General features: G+C 37.9%; 2 protein-coding genes across 3 annotated transcripts in view; one reads left to right on the forward strand and one right to left on the reverse strand.

The window, feature by feature from the left end:
- Positions 1–209: 209 nt before the first annotated feature.
- The window catches only part of LOC125683715 (transient receptor potential cation channel subfamily M member-like 2), a 54,814-nt gene continuing 37,518 nt past the window's right edge, over positions 210–17,505 (forward strand). The window contains exons 1-9 of one of the 2 annotated variants that reach the window (XM_048925148.2): positions 210–643; positions 5,401–5,588; positions 6,165–6,350; positions 9,478–9,714; positions 9,850–10,054; positions 10,708–10,909; positions 11,017–11,161; positions 11,258–11,351; positions 12,596–12,726. In XM_048925148.2, coding sequence (XP_048781105.2) covers positions 5,412–5,588; positions 6,165–6,350; positions 9,478–9,714; positions 9,850–10,054; positions 10,708–10,909; positions 11,017–11,161; positions 11,258–11,351; positions 12,596–12,726 — 1,377 coding nt within the window. In that variant the 5' untranslated portion in view covers positions 210–643; positions 5,401–5,411. The remainder of the gene's footprint in view (positions 644–5,400; positions 5,589–6,164; positions 6,351–9,477; positions 9,715–9,849; positions 10,055–10,707; positions 10,910–11,016; positions 11,162–11,257; positions 11,352–12,595; positions 12,727–17,505) is intronic. The other variant, XM_048925150.2, reaches the window with a different exon arrangement.
- LOC130047320 (uncharacterized) lies at positions 1,596–4,157 on the reverse strand. The gene is made up of 2 exons (XM_056141995.1): positions 2,571–4,157; positions 1,596–1,688 (listed from the first exon to the last, which is right to left on the reverse strand). The coding sequence occupies exons 1-2, from the start codon at positions 4,155–4,157 to the stop codon at positions 1,596–1,598; spliced, it is 1,680 nt and encodes a 559-aa protein (XP_055997970.1).

Genomic DNA, 17,505 nt, shown 5'->3' on the forward strand with positions numbered 1-17,505 from the left:
CGATTGATTGATAATCGATTGGTGAGCTGATCGATCATAAATGTCAATAAGGCAACCTATCACGAATTAACCCCCCCCCCCAATCCCTCAATAAAGTGCGATTTTTACCTTCTTGTTGCAGACTTTCCTGACAAAAAAGAAGGGGGGGGGGGGGGTCCAATCCCTGGTATCCCCCTCTGTATATACATTTATTTGTATGTATGACATTGTCATAAAATTATATGTGCCTGAAATAAGCATTGTCATCTAATGAAATACTCTATTGATTGCCTCTCTGGATTCTGAATTAGAAATGAAGTGTGCTGTATTTAGCATTGATACTTCGTTACTAAAGAATGATGCTATATTGTTTGTTTTTTTGTTTTTGTTTTTTGTTTTTTATTCTCTCGATTAAATGAAAAATAGTTCACATAAGTTATAACTGATTACATATGTTGGGCTATATTTAGTGCATGTCTTCACCATATTAAAGCTAATTAATAGGGTCGGACTCAATATTCCTACAATTATGAAACCAAAACCGGTAAGTTGGGGAACCGTAAACGGTAAAACCAAAAAGCTGAAAGGAAACTTGAAATATCGAAATCATGAAGATGCTGTCTACCTTTTGTCAGATGGCCACGGATACATGCCAGTCTTAACTGTGAGTGCCAGAAACGCATGTCATGAATTAAAAAGATCACAGGGAATATGTTGCATATTATATGCAGATAATCATTACTGTACATAGTTTAATTGTTTAGGTAATGATGAAAGTCTGTATATATTTTCATTAGTGTAATGTCATCAAAAAAATTCAAGGTACATGATGAATTATGATTATTTACTGCATTTTTTGCATGCCTTTATGATGTATTGAAAAATGCATAAATTTATTCAGTGTATGACATTTATCATCAAATTAGCAGTCTTCATCATGATTATTGAGTGACCCATGCTGAAGAAACGATAAACTCTCCAACTTCATCTTTAAAAAATGTTGAGATTACAACATAACAAAGAGGCAATTTCTTTTCAAAAACAATAGGACAGCTGTAGGACTAGGGCTGTCACAGTTCCAAAATTTTTTTTCAATATATATATGTAACAGGAAGGGAGAAAATGCAACGGACCAGACCTGGATTTGAACCCAGGCCCCCTGAATCTCTAGTCAGGTGCTCTACCAACTGAGCTAACTGGCCACCGGCGATCAAACACAGCTGACCGCTATATTCCTCCCCTTAACATTAACCCAGGATCTTAATCCCCTGGCAGGCATTTTCACCTGTCAGTTCCAGGGGCTGGTCTACGTCACCAAATGTAACAGGAAGGGAGAAAATGCAACGGACCAGACTGGGATTCAAACTCGAGCCCCCTGAATCTCTAGTCAAGTGCTCGACCAACTGAGCTAACTGGCTACTGGCGATCGAATCCGGCTGACCGCTACACTTATATATATAATTAGATAAAAAAGCAGGAAAATATGCAGTTCCAAATGATGTATTCAAATCACTAGCGCTTTCTGCATTTTAACATCCATCCTCAGATGAATACAAATATTGAATATATATTTATAGCTATGTCAAAATAAAAAAAACACCTTTATTTATATTTTGTTACAATATCATGGACGTGGACTCTGCTTTAGAGTTGGACTTGATGTCCATACAGGAAACAGCATCACCACTTCTACTTGTTTCCATTCCATGCTTTTGTATATGCATGTAATGTACATTCCTTGTCAAAACACCTTTTCGTTGGTACCAAAGTTTTTTTACCTTGTGACATTGACCTTGGAGTTTGACCTACTTTAAAGAAAACTTAACCTTTTCAGTATCTCCTGAACTTTTAAGTAGGGCTTTCATAATTTGCATATAGATTTCTTGTATTAGGGTCTTACATTTTATGTATGATCTTTGACCTTGTGATCTTGACCTTACTCATAATTTTTTAATAGTGATTGATAGGTTGCTTATATGTCATATATGTATTCCTTGTGTCAAAACCTTTTTCATATCAAAGTACTAACCTTGTGACCTTGACCTTGGAGTTTGACTTACTTTCAAGAAAACTTAACTATTAAATACCTCTTGAACTATATAAGGTAGGACTTTGAAATTCATATTTTGTATAGAGATTTCTTATGATAAAACCTTTCATGTGATACCTTGGTGTTTGATCTTGTGACCTTGACCTTTGAGTTTGATATGCTTTTTATCTAGCCGGGACAACTGTCCAGAGAGCTATTGTCATGACCTAGCTCGGTGTTGGCGTCAGCATCACACTTTAAGGAAAAAACTTTAACCTGGGCTATATCTTTTGAACCAAGGGAATTAGGGTTTTGATATTTCACATAAAGATGCCTCATGGAGAGACCTTTGTTTTGGTACTAAGACTTTTGACTTATTGACCTTTACCGTGGACTTTGACCTACGTTTTAGAAACTTCAACCTGGGCTATATCTTTTGAACTAAGGGGGATATGTTGTTGTTGTCGGTTCCTTTTTATTTCTGTGCAGAATTACGGGTAGTGTCCACACTAGTGGGCCCCCTTCCAGGTATCTGGCTAGCTGCACGCATGGCAGATCTCACCTCAGATCTCCATTCTTTCCGGTCTTGAGGGTCGGCAGTAGAGAGCTTCCATTCTCTACGATCTTTCTCCGTCAGCTCTCTCCAAGATAGCATTGGCCAACCAACTCTACGTCTCCCAGGAACTTGTATGTTTAGAGCGCACTTGACTGCACTGCTGGATCTGACAACGTGGCCATACCAGCGGAGTCTCCTTTCCCTTAAGATGAGGTCGAGGTCATCTATGCCAAGCCGCCCCAGCAATTCAGTTGAACTTACAGTGGCCACATCTTCAGGCTTGATGTTACAGATCTGTCTTATCATAGCCCTGTCATTGCGTAGTAGGCGATGAAGATTTGGCTTGGTCAGTGCCCAGGTCTCACTGGCATGGAGCATAGCGCTCCGTACGCAGGTGTTATATACTCGACCATGGGTCTTATACGACAGGTGGCGTGATGTCAGGACTGGTAGCAGCTCCCTGAACTTCTTCCAAGCGGTCTTCACACGCGTAGTGACTACAAGGTCACAGCCATCAGCTGCGGAAAGCATGTCTCCGAGATAGCAGAAGGAGCCTACAACCCCCAATTTGTCCAGACCAACTTGGATATCACTCTGCAGCCTGCCGTCAAGAGGTCGAGCAATTTCCCTGCATCTTGAACATCTGAAGTCAGGGTCCACAGACAGGCGCAAGAGCCCACTGCATTTCTTGTGCACCCAGAGCTTGCAGCCATTGCACAAAATACTATTGCTGCCTACACCTGTACGACAGACAGCACATGGGAAGCTGCCCGAGTCCTGAAGTAGGTCAAGACCCATACCGCAGATCAGGATCTTGGTTTTGCCCGCATTCACTCGCAGTCCTTTCCTTTCCATAGCTTCTTTCCAAGTCAGAAGCCTCTTGACACATTCATCCAACGAGTCAGTAATGATGACCAGGTCATCAGCATACAGATCCTCCCAGGGAACACTGGTGCGAAATTCGCGTGAAAGAGCCTCGAGTACGATGATGAAAAGCAGAGGGCTGAGTACTGACCCCTGATGGACTCCGACCCTCACAGCAAACTCCTCACTGTAGCCATCACCAACGCGGACACAGCTACGGGCATTGGCATACATCCCCTGCACCAGACGCACAATCCACTCTTCCACACCAAGTTTTCGCAGTGCCCACCAGATCACCTTCCGAGGGACACGGTCAAATGCCTTTTCGAGATCCACGAACGCCAAATAGAGCCATTTGTTTACTGCGAGATATTTTTCCTGCAGCTGCCGAACAACAAATATTGCGTCAGTTGTACCTCTGTCAGGGACGAAGCCAAACTTGGAGTCATCGATTGTCACCAACTGCCTAATGAGGCTGTCCACAATCCTCTCCAGGACTTTCATGACTTGTTCTGTTAGTTTGAGTCCACAGTAGTTGCCCCTGTAAAGAGCATCACCCTTGCCCTTGTAGAAGCAGACAATGAAACTCTGCTCCCAGTCAGTGGGGACCTTGCCATCATGGACAATTGAGGATGCAAGGTCACGGATCATGGATACACCTGTGTCACCTTCGGCTCTGATCATCTCCACTACTATTCCCGATGGTCCTGCCGCTTTACCCGACTTCATCTTGGAGATAGCAATTTTCACCATATCAAATGAGATTGGGACAGGTGGCCCTTCCACTGGTGATTCATCGGTTAGGTGATGGCTTTGATATTTCATATATATATATATATATATATATATATATATATATATATATATATATATAGATGCTTCATGAAGAGACCTTTGTTTTGGTACCAAGACTTGTGAACTTCGACTGTGACCCACTATTCAAAAACATTAAATTACATTAACCTTGGCTATGTCTTTGAACCAAGGGTTTTGATATTTCACATATATACACCTCATGAATATACCTTTCTTTTGGTGTCAAGACTTTTGACCTTGTCCCTTCACCTTGGACTTTGACCTACTTTTAATAAACTTTAGTCTGGGTTCTATCTTTTGAACCAATAAGGATAAGGTTTTTTTGTTTTGGTACAAGACATTTGACCTAACAACATTTGCCTTGAATTTTGACATACTTTTCAAAAACTTTAACATTGGTTATATCTTTTGAACCTAGAGTGATAGGGCTTTGATGTTTCAAATATAGATGCCTTATTAGAAGACATTTCTTTTGGTACCAGAACTATTGACCTTGGACTTAATTTTCAAAAACATTAAAATACATTAACCTTGCCTATATCTTTTGAACCAAGGGGATAGGGATTTGATATTTCATATTTAGATGTCAGTTGTTGAGTTACAAGTGAGATACAGAGCTCACAATTCTTTGTTATGTAAACAAGGCTTTTGCCATGTTTTTATTTACATAGGTCAAATACAATAGTAAAAGTTCATTAAAGCAGATTTTTCAATTCATAAGTTAATTCTTAACAAATATAAACAGTTTCTAGTGCTTAGCACATCTCATTTTGTTTTAAATATGTCATTTTTTATTTTAAAAGCAATCTATATGTAAACTAAAACATGGTGCAACTTTTGTTTGCATAACAAATTGTGAGTGCTGTATCTCACTTGCAACTCATTTCTCATGTATTCAAAGTTTATATTGACCATAAGAAATACTTTAGTTAAGCATTGTAAACAATAAAAATGGAAAAATGAAATTTTTAAATTTTCAGCTCAAATTGTGTCCATGCCCCTTTAATACCAAAAAATTTGATGATTTTTTAAACTGCAAGTGCAAATTCTACTTCCGCTCAATGTATTAGTGTGTGGTGCTAGGTAATGACTAGCTGAAGGCTGTGAAATGCTGTCTATATATATATATATATATATTATTTAATTTCAATTGTAGACTTGAGTGAAATGGAAGACGACATCTTGGAATACCCTGAGATTGAGGTGGATCCGGTGTATGTGACAGTTACTAGTAACGCCTCCCGCATTAGTACAGACTCTGCAGATGACCTTGACTGGCTACAGCACTCTAAACTTACAGGGGGCATAATTAAGTTCCTGTATGATGGGTCCACAGAGGAAAAAGTCAGTTTCATAGATTGAAAAAGTTTTTAAATTCTCAAAGTTAGTGGAATAGAAGTGACAGTTGTTAATGGATTCACTTCCATCATAGATGACTTTGGTTTGGTTTGTTGGCATATTTAGTGATGTGTGTCTCAGCTCTCGCTGTTAGAAATATTATATTAAAATCATTGTGTAGATTCTTGTGATACTTTCACCAAATATAAATCTCATGACAGCAAAATGTTATTTGAATTTTGGGGTAGATATGATGGGGTAATCCAAGATGTTTGGCAGTGTAATGGATTCTGCAATTTGTTACATACTGATTAAAGGTGCTATCAAAAATATGCTGTGATTGGATTTGGGAATCATTGCATGCTGGTCTATTAATGTCTTTCTTGGTCATAGTTTTATATTTCAAAATTTCATTTTTCATTTCCACAGTGTAAAATGTATGCATTTCAGTTTTTAAACCTATGAAGGCATAAGTAAATATTACATAGAAATTAACTTATAACTTCAAAGTACATGTAATAAAATGTTTGGAAGTGCATTCTTACAGTAAAGATTTAATACATGAAACACATTTGATTGTAGAGTCATAAGGGATTCTATGTATGTGTGGCTGAAGATGCTGCTGTTGAGGATGTGGCCAAGTATATATCTAAAGTGTGGAGAAAAAGGAATCCCGACATCATTCTGTCTGTCATCTCCAGTCTCAGCCACTACAAGAAATGGAAGAATAAAGGGCAAGTTGATGATCTGCAAACTGGTTTGATTCAGGTAAGACTTGATGAGGACTTTTCCAGGTGAAACCAGGGGTTATTTTTTCTACCATATGGGAATGGTATCCATAATCATTCTTTTGGGGGAAATAGTGAGAAAAGAGAATAAATTGGGAATTTTCTTTATGTCTGCAAATGGCACTTATTTTAAAATTACTCTGATTTAGCCATATTTTAAATTATAGACAAGTGTTCATTGTTTACAATTTTACTAACAAGTGTCATTTTATTGACCTCTACTTTCAATTTAAGGCAAAGTGAAGAAATAAATCAATTCATACAATCTTACATACAAATTACGGGCCTGCTAATATAGCAGTTTGTTACAGGCCATTTTTTAGCCTAAAAATTTGGAAATATGGATAGTGTCTGGTATTGGGAAAGGCAATATTCATGGGTATCAGTTATATAAGGAAAAAAATATTGCTGGACATAGACCTTTGGGACTATGAAGACCCTGAATTAGACTACTACAATCAACCCCTCACAATGGGAGCATGAAGACCCTGAATTAGACTACTATAATCATCCCCTTCCTTTGGGAGTATGAAGACCCTGAATTAGACTACTCTAATCATCCCCTCACAATGGGAGTATGAAGACCCTGAATTAGACTACTGTAATCAACCCCTCACAATGGGAGCATGAAGACCCTGAATTAGACTACTATAATCATCCCCTCACAATGGGAGTATGAAGACCCTGAATTAGACTACTGTAATCATCCCCTCACAATGGGAGTATGAAGACCCTGAATTATACTACTATAATCTTCCCCACACAATTCCTTTGGGAGTTTGAAGACCCTGAATTAAACTACTACAATCATCCCCTCACAATGGGAGTATGAAGACCCTGAATTAGACTACTGTAATCATCCCCTTCCTTTGGGAGTATGAAGACCCTGAATTAGACTACTACAATCAACCCCTCACAATGGGAGTATGAAGACCCTGAATTAGGCTACTATAATCATCCCCTTCCTTTGGGAGTATGAAGACCCTGAATTAGACTACTCTAATCATCCCCTCACAATGGGAGTATGAAGACCCTGAATTAGACTACTGTATTCATCCCCTCACAATGGGAGTATGAAGACCCTGAATTAGACTACTACAATCATCCCCTCACAATGGGAGTATGAAGACCCTGAATTAGACTACTATAATCATCCCCTCACAATGGGAGTATGAAGACCCTGAATTAGAATACTGTAATCATCCCCTCACAATGGGAGTATGAAGACCCTGAATTAGACTACTACAATCATCCCCTCACAATTCCTTACAAGAGGGGATATAGTAGTGGGGGCGTTTGTGTGGAGTAACTATGTGTGAGAGAGTGCGTGTTAATGTGTATGTATAGGGATGACTTTGTAGACGCTCTGCAGCCTACATTTTTTGCTCAATTGATTTAATACACGTACTCTCGTGTGTGGGTGTGTGTGTGTAACAGTGAGCTGGTAGGCACTCTACAGGCCATATTTTTTGCTTGATTAATTTGATACTTCATATGCAGCTTTTATGTCAAGAGAGGAAGAACCCCATTAATTTTTTGGTCAAAGGTCAAGGTCACTACTAAAATGCATTGTTACAAAATTAATTTAATGAGGATATTTGCTCTCAATTTTATATGCCTCACTGTTTTAGTTATCCAGAAGTGTGGGACTTTTAATTGAATGTCTGAAATAACAGTCTCCCTACAAATATGGGTTGAACTGATCATATCTGTCTGCTCTTAAATTGTAAGCAAACTGGGGGATTTGTGAGTGTACTCATGTATTTATGCTGTATGAGGTTGTTTTGTGTTATGAGGTTAGAGTCACAAAATGATCATTTACTGCGAGTATCTCTGAGCAATGCAATGTTGCAAATCTTTTTCAACCCCACATGATGTATCAATACACTTTTGTCCAACATCTTTGTACTATTTGTATGTATATCTATAGGAATAACCTCACAGGACACAGAAGTAACCTCACTAACTGAAATTTTACATTGTCTGTCCATTAACAATGTTTTGTGTATCTGAATTCCCCTATGCTTTTGAACAGCAGTGGAGTTTTACACAGGGGTTTACTATTATGAGTTGTTGTGTATATCTTTTTTGATGATCATCCAACTTCATTATCCTGGAGTTGTGGGACATTGATTAAATGAATATGTAAGTAGTCAGGATACTTCAATTATCACCTAATTAAAAGTCTTACAGCAATTTCACAACCACTTAGAGTAATTATACTTTTGGTTATGAAATTTGAGGAACATATTCTTTGACATTTACACTAGGTCAAGGTCTGTCAGTGACAAAGAATTATTAAAGTCTGGTTTACATTTGCCATGGTGCCCGTACGATTGATTTGTGTACAATTTTCCCTGCAGTTTTTATGGCATCATAACTCTGGGTTAGGGGTCCAGGCCCTTTGGTAGGCCTATATGGCTAAACTGCAGAAAATGCATTTTGAATATCCTCTTCTAAACATCTAATGGACGAACTGCATAGTTATAAGCCTTGAAATCTAAGACTGGGCGATATGTAAAAAGCAATATCTTTGTTTATTCTTCATTTATTTTTCCATTTCAAGCGTCACTTTTAAAGTGACTTAATCAAAGGTCATTCTGTAAAGAGTAAAAAACTTTACTTTGTTTGGAAGAGATAATAAAAGCTCAAATATAGAAATTTCCAATGACCAGACCACTAGGGCTAAGTCTGTTTTGGGTCCGAACTTTGTGATACCATGAATATATCTATATTTATGGTATCATAGAGTTTGGGCCCAAACGGGCTTAGCCCCTGTGGACCAGACAATCAAAGTCACTTGGTCAAAGTCAAACTCACTGTAAAAAAAGTCGGTAATAATTTGCCTGTAAGACATGACACTGGTTCATGACTTTGAACTAAATTCATTTCACCAACTTTAGAATTGATGATATTGTCATTAACATTAATAGCAATGATTATTTCTTTGATTGCTAAAAAGCTACAATATCTAAGTATGAGTTTACCATGAAGGCCCGAGGGTTTCTTGTCTAGCTCATATGCAAAAGTGACTACTCAGCGCAAGTGCCTGTGATTCTCTAGATGTATATGAAATATATCAAAATTTCTGTATGTATTTATTATAGGCCATGAATTCTACCAATATGTGGGTCTTGACAAATGGATTAGATGGTGGAATTGCAAAAATAGTAGGCGATGCTGTACGCTTGGAAAGAGAGAGACGATATATTCTGAGATCTCAAGCTCAGGACCCTTATCTAAAACTGACTAAGAAAGAGGAATTGGATGAACTTCCTAAGATGACTGTGATAGGCGTGGTTCCTAAGCTACAGCTGGACTGTTCTGCTAGTCTGGAGGGAATAGTGAGGAAACATATCGAAAAATTTTTACAGTGTAGAATTTTACAAATCCACTTTTGAGATACTAAAGAAGAATTGTACCAGGAAATTATTTTCATAGGTGATATTTTGTTTTGCAATATTTGTGAAATATTTCAGCATGACTCCATTATTTCACTAAAAAAAACTGGGACAAAAGAAGCTATGGAGCTGAATGGTGAACACTCTCATTTCATCATTATGGATCAAAACACAGATATGAAGGAGTTGGAGAATTTCCGGCTCAGGGTGGAAGAGAGACTGCTGATCCCGATAGGCCGGGGGAAAAAGTACAGGAAAATCAAAATGTTTGATCCAACTCTTAGTAAGTTCTTAGCCATCAAACATGGCTTGTTTTGGCATCCAAATGTATGGACATTAACATTTCATTTTTAGCTCACCTGAGCTGAAAGCTCAAGTAATCTTTTCTAATCACCCATTGTCCGTCATCTGTCCATTTGTCTGTAAATTTTTCATTCGTTCGGTTTCTCCAGAACCACTGTAATTTTTTTTTTAATATAAATACTTTCAAATGTATGAAATATAGATTTCATTGACCTGTAAGTTATTACATATTACAGTTGAAAATCATATGACCTTGACTTGTCGATGATTTCCATACTTAAACAATGGTAAAGGGAAATACATGTAGTCCGAGAAGGACAAAATCTTAATGCATAAAATGAACCATCCTAAAAAGAATGAATATTTTTTCTTTATTGAGTTGTAGGTTGATCTACCTGTCACGGCACCCTGCTTAAAGACGTTTGTTTATTTTTTAGTAGTTCAGATTGAAGATAGTTTGTGGAATCTATATATTCATACGTGGACAGACAGGACTAAAATTCAGATCTAACTATATTGAAACTAAATAATTGTCTTCATTGTTGCAAATGACAAGCAATGGAAATTAATTTAAAAAACATACAGTGAATGTAAATATATTGTATTAATGCTGATAGATCATTTTAATGACAGATGCTGGATCATCCATCCCAGAAAATTTACCTGTAATTACCAGCACCTGTAACCCCATGGTAGGCCTCTTGATACAGGGTGGACCAATAGATATTGATCACGTAGTGGATCTCCTCCGCAGAAAAGTTCCTGTTCTTGTTGTACAGGGGACTGGACTGGGTGCTGACCTTATTTCTTTTGTGTACTTTGAAAAGATTCACCAGTGAGTACATTTCTGTGGTCATGAACATGATGAATATGTCTAAAAGTTTTTGAATTCTTGATTTTTGAATGGAATCCATTGATAAAATGAGTTGAACTTTTGAACAGTGAAGGAGATGAGTACGAGTCGTTTGTTAAAACTGAGTTAATCAAGAGAATGATGAACTGTTACCCGAAGGATTTTGTTGATGATGAACTGGCCCGAAATCGATGCAGGGACAAGATATTGGAGTGTGTCAGTCTTGCCCATCAGGTTTGTTGTTTGCCAAATTGATTATATGAAATAAACTTTCACATTCATAATGCTGTGCTGTGAGTCTTGATGGCACTGATGAAACATTTACTGTAGGAGAATGGACGATTCTTGACTGTATTGGATATTAATGCGGATCCTGAGGGGCTGAAAAATTTGGACAAGTATATCCTATTGACATTGTTTGAATGTAAGTCAAAACTTCTGGAAAGGGACAATGATTTTCTTTTAAGAAAATGAACATAGAAATATAATTTTACTTCTGAAAGATAAATTCTAGTTTATGTTTCTCAATATGTCCTACACAGATGACTGTTAAAACCCATGCAAAAAAATTTATTAACCAGAAGCAGGCACTTGTACACTTAAAGTAAGACGGACACCACTGTATTGCATTAAGTAATGCTTTAGCTCTAATGTTTTATTACTTTTAATCCTTTGATAGAAAGTATCAGAAAGTTTTAATGATATTTGCTTATAACGGCAAAGACCGAGTAAAGACGTCTTTTAGGCGTGTGAACACTGTCAAGCATGTCGTCTGCATCTCAGCCCACAGGAACCGGTAATTTTTTCTGTAATAATAGTAAGGGTTTATTCCATACCACCCTAATAAGATTATTACACCATATTAGGTGGTTGTATGGTATAGACCCCTACTTTTATTATAACAGACAAAATTACCAGTTCCTGTGCTTGGCCGCACGTGTGCAGAATGAAAACAAAGCTTTATTGTCCATTCCCATCTCATACAACATAAATGCACCTCATTCGATGCCTAGGGAAGTTGATCTTACCTCTTATGTAGTTAATATTACCAAACAAACAAGAAAATAATCCAATACGTGATTTTTAACCAGTCTTCATTCAGTAATTGTACTTTCAATTTCTCAAAGTGACAACATATGCATGGCTGACTGGCATCTATAGTGATTATACCTACGCTGTTTACAATTAGATAAATTTGAAAAGATATGAATTGTTTAAAGTTCAGATTGAACAACTTTGTTAATAATTTGATGTTTATGATTTCTGATTGAAAATGAAGTCAAGAATTGGATTATTAATTTTTTTCAGCATTGCACACTCTTTTCTTTTACAATATGACATCATTATGTGCTGTTTGCTACTTACACAATGAATGAGGCTGGAAATTTAAAATACGGATAAAAATTGCACACATTAAAAAAGGTTTTAGAAATGTAAATATATATAAGCAATAAATTATTTTTTTGAGAGAGAAATGTAGTAACATAACTACAACAGTGTGTGCAAACAAATTTTCATAATGTGCTATCGCGCGTTATTCAATTTGTTTGCACACACCGTTGCAGTTATGAGACTACATCTTTCAAAAAATAATAATTTATTGCCTTATTGTTATTTTTAGATTTACTTACATGTATTAAAGGTCTTGCATGCTTGGTAACCTTTCAGCTCAAGGGTCAAAGAGAGGGAGTCAGTTTCAGGAACAATTCCAGTCTGACCTTAAGCTGACCTTGGACTGGAACAGACCAGATTTAGCAGAATCACAGATATTTGAGAAATATGATTGGACAACTATTAAGGTATTTATTTTTGAAAGTTTGTGTACTTAAATATTTAAAATACAAGAATACTGTAGAATCAATGTTCAGTCAATGTTTGTGGATTTCATGAGTCACCCTTACCCTTGAATTTACATCCCAACAAACATTGATACACAATTTTAGGTTTCTTTTTTAAAGCTAGAAAATCGTAATTGCCCAGTCTCAATTATTATCAAATTACATTGCAGCATGATAGAAAATACCTTTAATTGTCTAAGTTTTCTGTGCAATTTTCCCGTGGTTGTCAACTAGTTAGTGTGGAATGGTTTTAAGGTTGAAGTTACCAATGAAATTACGTCCTCACAAACATTGATCCCCACAATGATGAGTCCACAATACTTCCATGGTTTAAAACAGTTGCATGAATTTTATGTGTATGAATCAAACAACAGAAGACAGAGTCAGTTCCACAGTATGTCACATTGTATGTGGTAATGATGACAGAAATAAGAGTGAACTTTGGCAAAAGGACAAACTTAGCCATGTAAGATACTGACTGAAATACTGGACACACTGTATCTCTGTCTGTAGCAGGGCTGTAAGATGTGCTGCTGTCTATAGCAGGGTTGTAAGATGTGCTGCTCTGTCTATAGCAGGGCTGTAAGATGTGCTGTCTGTAGCAGGGCTGTAAGATGTGCTGTCTATAGCAGGGCTGTAAGATGTGCTGCTCTGTCTGTAGCAGGGCTGTAAGATGTGCTGCTGTCTGTAGCAGGGCTGTAAGATGTGCTGCTCTGTCTGTAGCAGGGCTGTAAGATGTGCTGCTGTCTGTAGCAGGGCTGTAAGATGTGCTGTCTATAGCAGGGCTGTAAGATGTGCTGCTCTGTCTGTAGCAGGGCTGTAAGATGTGCTGCTGTCTGTAGCAGGGCTGTAAGACGTGCCGCTGTCTGTAGCAGGGCTGTAAGATGTGCTGCTCTGTCTGTAGCAGGGCTGTAAGATGTGCTGCTGTCTGTAGCAGGGCTGTAAGACGTGCTGCTGTCTGTAGCAGGGCTGTAAGATGTGCTGCTCTGTACCAGGGTTGTAAGATGTGCTGCTGTCTATAGCAGGGCTGTAAGACGTGCTGCTGTCTGTAGCAGGGCTGTAAGATGTGCTGCTCTGTACCAGGGTTGTAAGATGTGCTGCTGTCTGTAGCAGGGCTGTAAGATGTGCTGCTCTGTCTGTTGCAGGGCTGTAAGATGTGCTGTCTATAGCAGGGCTGTAAGATGTGCCACTGTCTGTAGTAGGGCTGTAAGATGTACTGCTGTCTGTAGCAGGGCTGTAAGATGTGCTGCTCTGTAGCAGGGCTGTAAGATGTGCTGCTGTCTGTAGCAGGGCTGTAAGATGTGCCACTGTCTGTAGCAGGACTGTAAGATGTGCTGCTGTCTGTAGCAAGGCTGTAAGATGTGCTGCTGTCTGTAGTAGGGCTGTAAGATGTGCTGTGCTGTCTGTAGCAGGGCTGTAAGATGTGCTGCTGTCTGTAGCAGGGCTGTAAGATGTGCCGCTCTGTCTGTCTGTAGCAGGGCTGTAAGATGTGTTGCTGTCTGTACCAGGGCTGTAAGATGTGCTACTGTCTGTAGCAGGACTGTAAGATGTGCTGCTCTGTAGCAAGGCTGTAAGATGTGCTGCTGTCTGTACCAGGGCTGTAAGATGTGCTACTGTCTGTAGCAGGACTGTAAGATGTGCTGCTCTGTAGCAGGGTTGTAAGATGTTCTGCTGTCTGTAGCAGGACTGTAAGATGTGCTGCTCTGTAGCAGGGCTGTAAGATTTGCTGCTCTGTAGCAGGCTGTAAGATTTGCTGTCTATAGCAGGGCTATAAGATGTGCTGCACTGTAGCAGGGCTGTAAGATGTGCTACTTTGTAGCAGGGCTGTAAGATGTGCTGCTCTGTAGCAGGCTGTAAGATGTGCTGTCTATAGCAGGGCTATAAGATGTGCTGCACTGTAGCAGGGCTGTAAGATGTGCTGCTCTGTAGCAGGGCTGTAAGATGTGCCGCTTTGTAGCAGGGTTGTAAGATGTGCTGCTGTCTGTAGCAGGGCTGTAATATGTGCTGCTCTGTCTGTAGCAGGGTTGTAAGATGTGCTGCTGTCTGTAGCAGGGCTGTAAGATGTGCTGCTCTGTAGCAGGGCTGTAAGATGTGCTGCTGTCTGTAGCAGGGCTGTAAGATGTGCTGCTCTGTAGCAGGGCTGTAAGATGTGCTACTGTCTGTAGCAGGGATCAATGTATCGTATATACATCAACTAGAGCCAGAAATTGAGCAGGAATAGGCAAATACTGACATGGACCTTATAAGAACTGGAGGTCGAGAGTTCAACAGCTCAGTGAATGTGGTGCAGGAGCAAAGCTTAGTATTGACATGACTTTAAACACAAGGAAGTTAACTGACTAACAAGTATTTTTGGATAAGATGATTTCATCATGGTTATATTTACAACTTGATGAAATTGTCCTGGTCCTTAGCTCATTAACATGAGTATCTTGCACATCTGAATTGTGTCGATCTTGTAAGAGTATGTACATAACGTGATCATAGTTTTATAAGTGTCGTGGATGACACGTAAACAATCCCAGAAGTGTCAAAACAGTGAAGTCTATCTATTTTGATTGATCACTAACACTTATGAAATAAATTTCGGTTTTGAATATACATGAAAACAGGAAATGTGACGCTTTATGTCAGTATGTACGTGCTCCATGAAAAGTGTGCTGGCATGAAGCATTGTTATTCATGCCCTCATATATGTATTTTTAAAACGAAATTTATTTTTTATATTTACTTTTTATTTTCATTTCTGTCGATATATTCCCAGCCATTAAAATAGTTGGACTATATTTATCAAGATTCATTTGCACATCATTCATATTCATGAGGAAATGGCTATCATTTCATCTGGTAAAGAAATCGAAAGTAAAAACATTGGAAATCAGGGATAGACATTAGGGCAAGTAAACTCAAAGTTTTACTTGTCCGAATGAAAAATTTAGTTGTCCGAAATATTTTAGACTAATAATCCTGTCAACCAGTAACTCTAATTATCTCTGTCAATTGGTGATACAGTATGATCTACTAGGATGGGCCTTCGCTATAATCTGACGATTTGGTAAAGAAAACAGTAATATATGGAGTTGGACTTTATTTAAAACGTTCTTATATTTGATAGTCCTCAAGCTTAACACAATTATTATGATAATCGCATTTCTTACTTAAATAATCACTTGCCCCATCGGGCAAGTGTTTATTGAGTTTCACTAGCCTCGGGCAATCGGACAACTGTTAGTGTCGATCCCTGGAAATATACATTTAAATTTATAAGATTGATAGTAAGTAATTTAGAAATCTGGTTTCTGTATAAGTGTGTTTGATGTGATTGTAGATATAAATCTTGTTTAATAGATGTACAACACTATTGCAATTGGTTGTCATCTGTCGTTGTGCAACGTACATTAACAATTAAACATTTTTAATTTCTTGATAACTACTATTCCAATTCATTTCAAATTTGGTTAGAAGCATCTTTGGGACAAGCGGGATATAAATTGTAAATTTCAGGACTCCTGCACCCCTGGGGCCTTAGGAGCAGGGCAAAAACTGCCAAAAATTGACTAATTTTCAAAAATCTTCTTCTCTACAACCACACTTGTGTAAGTAAAACTAAGTGCATAGTGATGCAGAGCAGGAAGGCCTTCTGAAATTGTAAATTTCATGATCCCCTGGATAGGGGTTCTGACCCCAGGGCAGGGCCAAACTTAGTATATAGTGTTTATGTATAAAACACTTAAATAACATCTTCTTTAGTGCTATTGATACTAAATTGAAACTAAATGGATATTTATAAAGAACAGGTAGTCCTTTATCAAAATTGTAAATTTGATGATCCCAGGGGTAGGAGTTTTGGTATCAGGGTGGGGCCAAAGTAGTCAGTTATTACATGTGTGAACAATATAAATTTTTAACTTCTTCATAACCACCATTCCAATTCTTTTCAAATTTGGTATGAAGCATCTTTAGGACAAGGGGGACTTAAATTGTAAATTTCAGGACTCTTGCACCCCAGGGATGTTAGGGGTGGGACAAAAATTTACCAATTTTCAAAAATCTTTTCTACACCTGCATATCTTTAAGAAAAACTAAATGCATAGTGATATAGAACAGGAAGGCCTCTACCAAAATTGTAAATCTCATGATCTCAGGGGGTAGAGGTTCTCTTAGTCCTTTACCAAATTGTAAATTTCATGATCCTAGGGGGTAAAGGTTTAGTTTCAAGGTTGTGCCAAAATTATTATAATGATTTGAAGGACTTTTTTAAGTTTGCTGATACCGTATAAAATCTAAATGCATATTTTGGAATAGCAGAAAAGATCGATGTACAAAGAAAATGATGAATTTCGCAACCCAGGGTTCTGACTCTAGGATGGGTCCAGATTAGTCATATCTTTTGATGTTTTAATGTCAATACACCTATTATATTATGTAAAGCCTTTCATCAGTGTATGCACTTTTGAGGGCATTGAAGTTTTAAGGACACATCTTGTTTTATACTGTTGCTGAATATTAGAATTTAGCTTGAATATTCAGAACAGGAAATTGTTTCTAGATTTTATAGCCCTTGGGAGTAGTGTTACTTTTAACTCAGGTGATTGATAAGGCCTGTGGGCCTCTTGTTTATTCAAAACAATGAATTAAATGTAAAAGCTGTTTTATCAAAAGAATATTTAGCATAAAACAAGTGATTAAGAAAATCACTGAGGATTGTATATAAATCAAATAAGTTTTGTACATAGCACC

This window comes from Ostrea edulis, chromosome 6, assembly GCF_947568905.1.
Source record: "Ostrea edulis chromosome 6, xbOstEdul1.1, whole genome shotgun sequence".
Taxonomy (NCBI): domain Eukaryota; kingdom Metazoa; phylum Mollusca; class Bivalvia; order Ostreida; family Ostreidae; genus Ostrea; species Ostrea edulis.

Excerpts from the sequence above, each read along its gene's own strand:
- LOC130047320 (XM_056141995.1), bottom strand. The coding sequence starts at position 4,157 with ATGAAGTCGGGTAAAGCGGCAGGACCATCGGGAATAGTAGTGGAGATG. Across the intron at positions 1,689-2,570 it reads GGAAAGAATGGAGATCTGAG|CATGGAATGGAAACAAGTAG; the intron begins GTGAGATCTGCC and ends CATATACAAAAG.